The sequence below is a fragment of the Dipteris shenzhenensis genome, chromosome 32, assembly GCF_047967505.1.
Source record: "Dipteris shenzhenensis isolate YYH24624 ecotype China chromosome 32, Dip_SZ_1.0, whole genome shotgun sequence".
Classification (NCBI taxonomy): Eukaryota; Viridiplantae; Streptophyta; class Polypodiopsida; order Gleicheniales; family Dipteridaceae; genus Dipteris; species Dipteris shenzhenensis.
The window spans coordinates 8,342,733-8,355,975 of NC_141627.1; the positions used below are offsets into that span (position 1 = coordinate 8,342,733).

The following is a 13,243-nucleotide window of genomic DNA, read 5'->3' on the forward strand; positions in this document are numbered from 1 at the left end:
ATCGAAGATGACTCGGTAGTTGTGTTCCATCATTTGATCTAGTAACAAGAGGTTCTGGCTGAGTTTCGGAACATAGAGCACATCTTTCACCAATCCTTTTGTACCAGTGAAATTGTTCATAGGGATAATGCCTGTCCCTCGAATTGGATTTGGTGTATTATTTACTGTGAAGATGACATTCTTTTGACCTTCTAATGGTTTCATCTCTGTGAACCATTTCTGATGATTTGTCATGTGACATGATGCACCGCTGGCGATGTACCAAGCATTCTGTTTTGCTTGGTCGACTTGGTAGCTGAAATCTTCTTTTGGATTGCAATCCATGTCTAGGTACACCGTATCATTCTTTTGCATTCCTCGTTTGCAAGAAACATATTCCCATGTTCATTTGCAAAATGACTGTGACTAGAATGTCCACTCTTTCTCGAAAATTCCCTCGATTGCTACTGGATTGACTGCCTTGGTTGTACTGCTTCTTGTGGCAATCTCTTTCATAGTGTCCAAACTTATGACAGTAGTGTTAGATATCAATGCTCCACTCTCGTGTAACTACGCGGGAACCAGCTAACTCTACTTGTAAGCCCCCCATATGAGGAGAAGGCATTTGAGTAGCTCAGTTATCCGGTAGGTCCTGGTTTGGACACCAGATGGGGGCCATGTGTGGCCTGATGGCTGGACGGAGTTAGCACACTGCCAACTAGGCTACATGCAAGTGCGGGAAGGCATCCCATGACTGACCGCACTGAGGGTAGACGGAGCATTTCCCGGAGCAGCCCACTCTTGGGTTGCGGGGCCCGTTTGGAGCTCCAGATGATCCCGGATGGCTGTGGGCCGAACGATAACCATAGGTTAGTTGCTCTATTTTGCGCACTGGTTCGATCGTGTGGTCGGTGGCCTATTTCGGGACCGACCCCCAGTCGGCCGTTTTGGGCGGACTGCCTTAGATGGAGCTTAGAGGAGCGTTGAATAGTTGTCTTTGCATGGAGGCTGAGGCCGCCGGGGCTTAGAGCCTTAGAGCCGGCGTCGCAGCAGATAAGATGACGAGTGCCTTAGGCACTGATAGGAGCGGCTGGTAGAGGTCTGTCGTATGTAGGGCGTTGATTGAGTCTCCAAGAGCTGTTGTAGTGTTGCCTAGTCATTGTGTGAGCTGTGGATGAGCCGCTTTGTCGGAGAGGCTATAGAGGAAAGTTGCGTCGATGAGCGCTTGGGTAGCGAGGATGCAGGTCTTTGCTGTGTACAAGACGTCAATGGTCGAAGAAGTCGCCCGATTGCTTAGGTTGTTGAGGTGAAGGCTCGTTGTTGTAGTCGGAGCAGGGCTGCCTTTGCTTAGGTCATTCCTTTGAGAGGGCTGCTAAGGAGCTTGTGGAGTCGAAGTGCCTTAGCTCTATTGCTTTGTTGAATTAAGGTTGAAGGAGAATAGAACCTCCCTATAGACAACTTTTAAGATAACACAAAAAACTGTGAATTTCTCTCTCACACAAGCAAGGTCTCTCCCTATCTCTCACAGACGGAATGACTAGAATTCGATGGAAATTCTCTCTTTCTCTCTCTCTCAGCAATGAATCGAATCCCTCTTAGAAGATTTCTCTCAAGAAGTAAACGAAAGAACTCTCTCTCACAAAAAAAAAATAGTGGACAGAAACTTTCTCTCTCAATAGATGGGGAGTATCTCGCCAGAAGTTAACTCTTACGAAGAACACTCAAGAGAACTCACAATCACTCAATCTCTCTCGCACTCTCAAGAATCGCAATGCCTCAGCGGAAGGCAAGGGAGCTCTGATACCATGACAAAATATAAATAGGGGAGAGGAGAAGAGTGGAGATGAGGAGAGAGGACACAGCTAGAAAGAAAGAAAGTTTATTAAAGTCTTCGGAAGACTGATGGGTCTATGAGACTGTGAAAAAACTGATACAATGAGCTATGGTAGTGGTCCGTGGAGCTACTAAACGAGCATCCACACCAATGCAGAATGCAAAAAAATGCAAAATGGCAGTACTAAGTCCTAAGTACAACATAGTCATATCCCGACTATATATATATCAATCTCAGCATCATCGTCGGCATCATCATAACCATCATCATCATCATCATCATCGTCAGCAACAGGGCATCAGGATGGATGAGGCTGTGGAAGTGGAGGCATGAGGTTAGCAATAGAATGTTGTCGCTCCCTCAAAGGTGCAATCCTGGTACGTCTCCTGGTCGTAGCTCTGCGTCTAACCAAGGCCACTGTGACCCCCGTCGATCGGGCTGCGACCCTAAACAAGGAGGGGATGTCCCCAAGTGTGATCTGTGAGTCAACCCTCTGTCTGAGCTATCGGGTCACAGGCTCCGGGTCACGGTCATGTCGAGGTCTCGCCTCAAGGGGGTCTATGTGATCTGGCTTAAAGAACTCCGTGATAGAGCTCTGAGAGGTATCAGTTGAGGGAGAAGGCTGCTCCTGTCTCCATGCTTGGAGTATCCTATCGCGGTGTCTGAGCATCTCATGAATGAAACCAGCCAAGCATTGCTGGTCTGGGTAGGAGAGCACACCACAAATGACTAATTGTACAGTAGATTTAGTTGAAAATGTAGAATATATACAAATCCATTTAGGGTTAGGGTTAGGGCATCTAACCCTTTCCTTTATAGCACTCTATTGGGGAAGAGCAGAAAAGGCCTACAGATGCTTGCATTAAGGTTCGCCTCGCTTAGCAAGGGCTCATATGCTTATTTTGCTAGACCAGAGAGCAGATTATGCTTTTCATGCACGGCAATCTCTCTGAATTTAGATGGGAGGAAGAGTCAATAAGCACTTTTTCTCTACTTTTGGCCCGAGACCTGGTAGAGAGAGTGTATCTCAGCTTAGTGACTTTGACGGCGTTTGGCAGACATATCCTTATGCTGTCATGCAGATTGCTACAGACTTTTGACTCACTTGCCAGAGATGCTGCCAGACATAATGTTTGGCAGAGTATTCCAGTATTGGTAAAGCCACATATGATAGACTCTATTGATGTCCGTTTCACCAATCCGGAATTTAGGTATGTAGTGTGGCCAACACCTAGCATTCTACTCTTGGATTTTGAAAAGGCACATGACAGAGTAGAGACAGGTCCCACCTTCTTGGTTGGTTCCTGGAAGATCTTCAAAAGACTTCTAGATGATCGCAGACTCTAGATAGTAAGTCACCTTATAGGGAGTGCAAGGAGGATCCAACAGATTGATGCAGCCCTACCCTTGGATTGGGTTCTTCCAAGTGACATGCCTTTGTTTCGATTTACTTGGCTAGGGGCCTTTATGAGGTCAGGTTTTCCACTTGAGGTCAGAGGATATCGAGAATGAGATAGGGATGACTTGGTGTTTGATGTCCATTCTGGAGCAAGGCTGTTCAAATCCACGGAAGGTATCCTTATTCATTTTCCATTTCAGCATGTCAGGGTTTTAGGTCATGTGGAGTAGTGTTTATTGGAGTCAGGATGGTGGTATCTAGACCCTAACCTAGATCACATCCCCTTGGATTCATGGACGATTTGGCTAATATGGAGGTGTCCCCATAAAGTACTTGCAGTGGGACCTCGGGGATTGATGTAGGGCATCGAGAGAGACACCTTTCCTTCTTTTGATACAGTCAATAATGCCAGTAAGTTTCAGGTTAGTCTTAGAGGCTGGAGGAGTGGGAATGAATTGATTGAGATAAAAGCCTCCCCTTCTTTTGATACATGGTCAGTATTGTCAGGAAGTGTCAAGTTAGCCACCAGAGCTCCTCATTGGAAGAATTTTCAGATTTCTGCTGATTAGCAGAAGTCCTTTTGGAAGAGACTCTGAAAATCCGAAAATCCCTCAAGAATAGAAAAATCAATCTTTTCTTTGGCTTTCTAAGTGAACTAGTGGAGGTCTAGATTCGGGACAAACTCCACATGCATTCATTGCTTTTCTACCAAGGAGTCTATAGCATTGCTTATGTGACTGCAGATAGGCAAGGATCGTCTGGAAAGGGATCGCTAGTTTATTGAGCAAATTTATGCACTCTCCTTTCTTTATGACTTGGGGCTCAGTAGCTTGGCTCTCTTTGTCTGGGCCTCAGGTGTTTTTTGAGAGACATGACTCTTCTTGGGATGTTTCGGTTCAACGACATCTGGTTGAGTCTTGTTCATTGGATGACGTTCTTGGCTGTCTATATAGACCTGCACGCTCATCTATGGATTTTGGCAAGCATAGCATCATGGCATATTTGGAGAGCTAGATGTACAGAGGCTTTAGATCTTGGACAGATACGATACACACCTTGATGGCCACCATCTTGGGGAGTATGTAGGGGTCTTAATGGGCAGCCTCTTCCAGGAGGACTGTTTTCTTCAGAGAGTGGTACCAGCTCACTGTTCTTTTCGGAGGGATGAGGTGGCACTTTCAGCCTCAACCTTGGATTTTCTCTAGCTCTATTACAGGAGCTTGATTTTTCCGTATTTGGGTTTTGTCTTAGATGATGCACTTTTACCCTCAGCTCTGCTCTAGGAGTTTCTTTCATACTTAATAGAAGTCTTTTTCTTTGAAAAAAAAGGTCTTCGCAGCCTGTTGCTGTTCAGTGAGGGGCAGTCGGTGGTGGGGAACCAACCAGGTTCTACATTGCCTGATCAACCCTTTGCAACTAGGTGCCAAAACAAAGAACTTCTTAGATAGATAGTGCAAGGAGTTAAAGGTGAAATAATATGGTGGCTTAGTTTGTTCGTTAAATGAGAATGGAAGCTTATATGAAGGAGGTGAAACAATACGAAGAATTGGAGAGCTTGTAGAAAAGAGTAAGGTATGCCATGGTCTACTCCAATCGTTGGGCATTGATGATTTGAATGGGAATGTCGCAGTAGCTGCCCTACTATTCGTGATGGAGTTTATGGTTTTCAAACTCGGGTGATCGAAATCTGCACTATTTGTTTTATTTTGAAGGATGAGTTTGGGCATGTTGTTGAATTGATCTAGCCAAGCATATATAAAGAATGCAAGCCTAGAGGATGGTGGTCATGCACATTGTGTTTGTGAAGGCTGACTATGAAAGCGGATTGCATCCACAGTTAGATCATAAGCATGCCCCATGTATTTCCAGGCGTGTGCATTTGTATTTCTGAGCTGATACATTTTCATGGCTTAAATGCGTTTCTGTTTCGTGTAGTCTGTTTGTAAATCTACTAAAGTGATGTAATTAGAGAAGCACTTCACATAAATGGACATGGGAATTTGAAGGCTGTATAATTTTTCTGGCGTTTCCAATTGGAAGGTTGAGCTGCAGTGCAAGAAATCATCAAGTAACTGCGGCATATATGTTTAATTAGGCACATGTTATTTGTTTTAATGTGAATTATAATGTTGTGCCCTAGAGGTACAATATCAGACGTAGAACCATGGTTTGTTAGAGAAGAACTTTGCATGAGTGGATAGGTTTTTTTGGTAGGCTATGAAGATCAAGTTGGAGCATCCGAAGTTGAGTTGTGAAGCTACAGTGCGAGAAGCCATTCAAGAAACTGCTGCTATAATGGGGGAGAACTTGAGACTTAGAAGGGGATTTTGTCTGAGCTCAACATCTGGGGTGGTGTCTTCATATATACACATGAGTCAACAAGCAGGTCAGCAAAACATTTTTCCTTCACTAGTCACGCCTCGCCAGCATTGCGAGAGAGGTGTCTTATACGTGATTAGTCTATGTTTTATGCATATTCATTTAAATAGTCATTATTATGTGGATTTATGTGGTTTCCGCCCCATTGGATTGGCTAAAGAATCATGCCATGCAAGCGATCATGAATGTGTGTGCCATCCCTTATTTGGGATTTCCCCATTGACATTGAATTTTCTTTCAAAGACATTTGAAGTGGAAAGAAAGATGGACTTGGTTTTAAAGCCACCAATCATATGTATCCTACTCTATCTTCAAGGATCTCCCTTGCTTGTAGGAGAGGTGTGACGAAAGTTGGTTTAAAATTAACCTTGCCTAGCCTCTGCCTTGTTTGAGACCTCTCCCCTTCCAATAGGAGATTTTCGACTAAGGTTTAAACAACACTATACCCAACTGAGATTATTGTGCGAAGTTAGAGGTGAAAAGGGAAAATCACATTATCTGTTAGTTTTCTATTTCATATCCCCTTGGAGCTTTCTTGTTTAATGCTGGTCTTTTTTTATATTGATTTTATTGATAGCTTCACAGTGACCAGATAATAGTTAATGATAGTTAATGAATATAGATAGGTAGGTAGGTAGGTAGATAGTGCCCAAACTCATTCTCTATAAATACAACATATAGTGCAGTTTCAATCTCATGAGAGTCACCCATAAGGCTGAAAACCATAAACTCCATCATGCATAGCAAGGACTAGATGCTATGACATTCCCATCAATACCATTAGCGCCCCACTAGACCATAGTATAAACATATTCTCTCACATACACATGCACACACTCACACATACTTGATCATCCATTTATACAAAGGTCATCGTTGAGTTTCTATTTGCACTCTGGAGGTGAAGGGCAAACTCACCATGACAAAGGCTAGCACTAAAGGAGAAGGCTAATCATAAAGTAGTCCACATTCTCTTTATTCAAGCTACAACTGCTTGTGAAGACAAGTTGGAAGTTTCTGGCATACACAACCAAGATGGGAAATTTTTGGCATGCTCAGTAAACCCAGTCTATGGTGTAATAGGGAGAAGCCTAACTCACTCTCTCTTCAGAGTGTTATGTTATCATCACTGAGATTGAGCTCTTCCAGCCAGATGATACGGACCAACAAGCCCTAGGGAGACATCATAGCCGAGCTTGAAGTGGAATGGCAGACCTGCCAGTGTGTCGATACACAGATCATGCTCGAGGATCTTCCATCCATGCTCACCAGACCAAATGCACGTCGATAGGAATGATAGTGGTGCTTTGTCCAACGTAGGGCCACAGCCGGGAGACTACAACGGACCACACATATTGACCACTGACAGCGCTATATCATTGGTTTTATGCCGTCGCAGCCCCGGATATCATAAACAATAGTTAGAAGTCGAACATTGAGTATCCTAGTCACCTACCCAATCTAAGTCGCAGAAAGCACCCACCTCCAAACCTATGTGATACCACAAGTGCTATTACCCTTCAGGTACCTCAGCACTCGTAATCTTGCCTTCTAGTGATTCTCCCTGGGTTTCAAAGAAAACTGACAAAGCACACCAATGGAATAAGAAATGTCTGGCCTAGTGTTGCCTGGATAGAGCAAACTGCCCACCAACCTCCTATACTTGTTGGCATCTATTAGTTGAGATTGTATCTTGAGCACTTGGCTTCCTGCCCACATTCACTGGAGTCACTGCCTCCTTGCAGTCCTCCATCCGGAACTGCTTCAATATCTCGCACCTCTAGTTCTCCTAAGAGATGAAGATTCTTCATTCTTTCTGCTTGACTTCTATCCTGAGGAATTAATGAAGAAGACTCGGATCCATCATCTTGAACTCCTTCATGAGAAGCTTCTTAACATGCGAGATCCTCTCCTATGATCACATGTAAGTATCAAGTCATCAACATACAAGATTACCATTAACCTTCTCCCCCCCTCTGAGAAAAGATTTAGGTTAGCATTTGATGGGACTTCGACTCAACCCAATTTTGTTGAAGGACTTGGCGATGTTTTGGTGCCTTGCTTAAGGGGTGTGTTTCAGCCCGTACAAAGCCTTCTTTAATCTACAAACTTGTGAGGCTGAACTTGGGACTAGAAATACTTATAGCTGGTCCATATATATCTCCCCCTCTGGGTTCCCTTCAAAATGCAGATTTAAGATCTATTTGAATAATGGACCATTCATGGTGGGCAGCCAAGGCTATCACCGTCTGAATGGTCACCATCTGAGCTGTAGGGGCAAAGGTCTCATCAAAGTCAAGACCCTCTGCTTGACCATACCCTTTACCGCCAGCCTGGCTTTGCATTTGTCCAAATTCCCATGGATTTTAACTTAACCTTTCCTTGTCCCTCTCCTTGACCACGAGTAAACATCGGGTACGCCTTGGCTAGTTGGCCAAGCTCCCTAGAACCGAGGTAGTCAAAAAGCTGAGCAGCTTGAAGTGAGCCAATCAAAAAGGCGAGCCGCCAAAAGTGAGCCAAGACCAAGTTGCCCTGGCTAATAGTGAACTATTTAAGTCATCCATCATGGAGGACCAATGCATCCTCTGTTCTTTTTCTTGGGTACCATTTCTTCCTCACATTAGTGAACAATGTTGTTTACGTTTATCTTGTGTGCTGCATATGGCTATGGCATCAGCTACCTTGGACTGATCCTAGTTGGTCGAGGCATTTTCAAGTTTCTTGCTTCTCTCTACTCCTTGTACTAGTAACTTCTTAATTTGGAGAATGCTCTTTGCACTATTAACTTCAAGTTTCCCGCTTCTCTCTACTCCTTGTACTAGTAACTTCTTAGTTGGGAGCATGCTCTTTGCATGCTTTTGGACCACGTGTTAACACATAGTTCAAAAGCATGCAAAGAGCATGCTTTTGGAGAATAAAATAGTTCACATTGTATGATTTGGGGATTTGAAGTCCAAATTTTTAAATATGAGGTTTTTTAAAATGCATAATTACGGGGGTGTAGCATTTTGTGACCCCTAAAAATTAAAAATAGGAGTTTTTCTTACTTTAGTTTATAAGATTTTTGAATTTTATATTTAGAGATAAAAGTAAGTGTGTGTGTGTGTGCGCGCGAGCTACACTTGAAAGCTATAAGTGTTCAAAGTTTCATTGCACAAGATGGTTACATATAGCGACTACATTCATTCACATGTGAGCGAACATATAAGTGTTCAAAGTTATAAGTGTGTGTGTGTGCACTTGAAAGCTATAAGTGTTCAAAGTTTCCTTGCACAAGATGGGAGCAAGATGGTCACATATAGCGACTACATTCATTCACATGTGACCACATATAACAAATATCAATCTCATCTAGATAGCGTAATGTGCATCCTCACTCTACATGGGGGATGATCTATAATTTAAATTTATCCTTCCGTTATACTTCTCCATTTGACTTGCCATGTCAATGATGATGTAGTTTTGGGCAATGTTTTTTCTTAAATCAGGCCACAAATGCATTCGGACTGCCCCAAACCCCCCAAAATATTTAACAGAAAGTTGGTGTACATTTTATGTATTTTTACATCACCAATGCGTTTGGAGTGCCCCAAAACCCCCGAAACGACTTTTGAATCACCAAACCTAGACTCCGGATGAGAGAGAGATGACATGCTTAAAAGATGCCTAAAGGTCCACAAAAGGATTGCGTGTTAACACGTGGTCCTTTTGTGGCATGTTTAAGCCATTAATTGAAGTGGAAGATGAGCATGCCAAATCATGCTTAAAACATTCTTAAAGGTCCACAAAAGGACCGCGTGTTAACACGTGTCACGCACTCCATTTGTGGATGTTTAGGCATATTTAAGCATGCCATTTCTCTCTCATCTGGAGTCCAATTTTGGTGATTCAAATGTCATTTTGGGAGTTTTCAGGCATTTCAGACGCATTGGTGATGTCAAATTTCATAAATTCTGCACCAATTTTTTGTTACATGTTTTGGGGAGGTCTTCTGCATAGACATTCGAGCAATTGACTTCCTTGGATTTCGTCACTCAATTTTCTTGCTTGGCTCGCTTTTCACGGCTTGCTCTTGGCTCGCTTTTTGGTAATCCTCCCTACAACCTGTCCTAGTAACCTTGCGACCTCCTCCTACTGAAGTAAAGTACGTTCCTTCCAAAGAGATTTTCTTTAAACTGATGCTTGAGGGCAGGGTAGAGGGGTCCATGACTACCAACCGGACTTTCGGCTCCCCCTCATCCATGGGAATTGAAATTGCAATCGTGGGGGACTTGAGGACAATCTTGAACCTGAACCCAATCGAGGAGACGATGCTCCCATACTCTTGACGCATGCTTGGGAACCGCAAGGTGATCCGATTACTCGGGATCTGATGCCATGTATCCATGTCCACTATTGTGAAGCCATGATACCAAGGTATGAGAAAAACCAGGTGAGGTCCAAGATTAACAAGGGAGCTCTAAACACGTGAGTGGGCGGTCTCTGGTAATAAGATTGCACGTCAAGTATATGGTCACGCGTGAATGTGAACCCCTTCCAAAGGGGGCTTGCCTAAACCCAATCTCGGACATGGCATCTAGTGGGAGTGAAAACGGCCTTCGATAAACAAAAGGGCAGTGATCTTCTTCTACTCAGTCATAAACTTCATACATGGCCACAATGCAAGCTTTAGTCACTTCAATCACGTAGCACAACTTAGAAACAAACTTCAACAACAACAAAGGTGAGGCTAGAATGCCCTTGCTCAATGAAAATAGTACACAGTGCACCCATTGGCCCCAAATGCCTTCGTGCCCCTTACGGTATTTATTTAATACTTCTAAATGGAAATGCTTTACAACAGGGGTTCAACTCTGCACCATTCCTCTCTGCAAATCCTCTACTTTTCTTCAAGGCATCTAATCCAAGTGCACCACATATGGAAAGAAAAGTGAAAGGTCGCACTTCTAGGAAGTGCCAGAAGTCATTTTTCAACTTTCTGAAAATTTTCGTACGGGCTGTACGGACATCCACACGGCTGTACGGACATCCACACGGCTGCACGGAGTCTACGTTTGTGCTTCTCTTGGCTTTTCTGGAGGGCTGTTTTGACCTTCTGGTAAGCAACATCCGTACTTTCCACAAATCTGTCCGCTTCAAAAATCTTCTCTTTCGTATGCAGAATGGGAGTTGCCTTCCGTTCTCCTGCCACAATTTCAAAGGGGGCTTTCCCCGTGGATGAGTGTACAGTGTTGTTATACACGAACTCAACAAGTGGCAAAAATTGCTCCCATTTCGATTGCTGATCCGAAACATAGCATTTGAGAAGATCAAGGGCAGTGGAATTGGCTTCTTCGGACTGCCCATCAGATTCAGGATGGAGAGAGAATGAGAAATTCAGCGTGGTACCCATATTCTCAAAGATACCTCTCCAGAAAAGACTTGTCATTTGCGGGGATCTATCTCTGACAATTGATTGAGGCATCCTGTGATGTTTAAACACATGAGACATAAAGAGTCTCGCCATTTGGTCTACTGTAATTTTCTTTCTTACGGGAATGAAGTGGGCCTGCTTACTGAATCTGCAAATAATGGTCCATATCCCATCATGTCCCGATGGTGTACGAGGAAGATCAAAGATAAAATCCATGGCAATGCTTTGCCAGGGTTGATCGGGAATAGGTAGAGGCTGCAGCAGTCCAACCGGCTTCTGCTTGTCATATTTCACCTTTTGGCAGATGATGCATGTCTTGACATATGCCTCGATATCCTTCCTCAATGAAGGCCAAAAGAAATAGTGCTCCACAACTTTGATGGTGGCATCAATGCCTCTGTGTCGTGCATAGCGTGGAGCATGACTCTCTGTCAACACTTTGGGCCTCAACTGTTTCGTGACACACAATCTGCCATGCATCATCAGAAATCCGTCTTTGAGAGTATAGTGCTCATGCCTCTGTCCATCAACCAACTGATCATAAATCTGTGAAAAATCAGCATCATTGGCATATTGATCCTTCATGGCATCAAGCTCATCATGATATGCAATGGTCACTGCTGAAACTTGTGGCTTAACAAACACTGCATTTGGAGTGGGCTTGCGTGAGAGTGCATCTGCAACAACATTCTTCTTCCCAGGCACATGCACATTCTGAAAATGAAACATAGAAAGAAAATTTACCCACCTCATATGCTTCTCAAACAACTTTCTCTGAGTGAGAAAGTACCGCAATGATTGATGATCGGTTTGGACATGAAAATCAGCACCCCAAGATAATGCTTCCAGGTCGAAGGAGCATGTATGACAGCCAACATCTCTTTCTCATAGATGCCAAAATTCATTTCAGCATCGTGGAGCACTCTACTCTCGTATGCCACAACTCTTCCATCCTGCATAAGTACCCCTCCTATGCTGTTCCCACATGCATCTGCTTGGACAGCGAAGGGTTTGCGAAGATCTAGCAAAATAATCACAAGATCTAAGCAGAGTCTCTTCTTCAATAGGTCAAAAGATGCAATTTCTTTGGGACCCCATCTGAAAGTGACCCCTTTCTTCTGTAAGGCATGTAAAGGAGATGCAATCTCTGCAAAATACCGAACGAACCTCCTGTAGTACGAGCACAAGCCCAGAAAGCTGCATACTTTATGGATGTTCTTCAGGTGTGGCCAAATCCTGATCGCCTCTACCTTGGCGGGGTCCATCCTAACTCCATCCTTGGACACAATGTGCCCGAGAAATGGATATCATGCTTGAAGAATTCACTTTTCTTGGCATTGACAAGTAGCTTATGCTTCCGTAGCTCCTCAAGAACAATTGCCAAGTGCTTCCTATGTTCAGCCTCATCCTAAGAGAACACGATGATGTCATCGAAGAAAGTGCCAACAAAGGCTTGGTGTCCTAAAAATCCTGTCCATCATTATGTTGAAGGTGGCAGGTGCATTGGTTAACCCAAATGGCATGACAAGAAACTCGTACCAACCAAATGTGGTACGAAATGCTGTTTTGTGAACATCCTTTGGCTGAATTCTAATCTGGTGATAACCACTCTTCAGATCAATGCGGCTGAACATTCCAGACCCCTGTAACCTATCCAAAATATCATCTATCCGAGGTATAGGGAATCTGTTCTTAATGGTAATCTTATTGAGGGCTCTGTAGTCAATGCAGATCTGCCAGGATCCATCCTTCTTCTGGACCAAGAGCACGGGTGAGCAGTAAGGTGAAGAACTAGGCTGATGAATCAACCCCTTCTCCAGTAGGTCCTTGACATGGTTCATAATTTCCTCTTGCTGGGCTGGACTGACCCTGTAAGGAGGGCAGTTAGGAGGGCTGCTACCAGGATTATATCTATTGTGTGGTCTTCTGGCCTTTCAAGAGGCAACTCCTGTGGAAGTGAGTCAGAAAAACAATTCCTAAACTGAAAAAGAAAATCTGTCCTCTGTTTTTCCAGCTTAGAAAAATGAGACTCTTCTTCCACTGACTTCATAATGAGACTCTTCTTCCACTCCTTGACATGGTTCATAATTTCCTCTTGCTGGGCTGGACTGACCCTGTAAGGAGGTCAGTTAGGAGGGCTGCTACCAGGATTATATCTATCGTGTGGTCTTCTGACCTTTCAAGAGGCAACTCCTATGGAAGTGAGTCAGAAAAACAATTCCTAAACTGAAAAAGAAAA

General features: G+C 43.7%; 1 protein-coding gene across 1 annotated transcript in view; it reads left to right on the forward strand.

The window, feature by feature from the left end:
* LOC147880260 (translation elongation factor Ts (EF-Ts)) overlaps positions 1–13,243 on the forward strand; it is a 52,836-nt gene that overhangs the window by 11,162 nt on the left and 28,431 nt on the right. Inside the window, exon 4 of the mRNA XM_087371167.1 lies at positions 5,427–5,598. Within this exon, the coding sequence (XP_087227293.1) occupies positions 5,427–5,598 (172 nt within the window). The remainder of the gene's footprint in view (positions 1–5,426; positions 5,599–13,243) is intronic.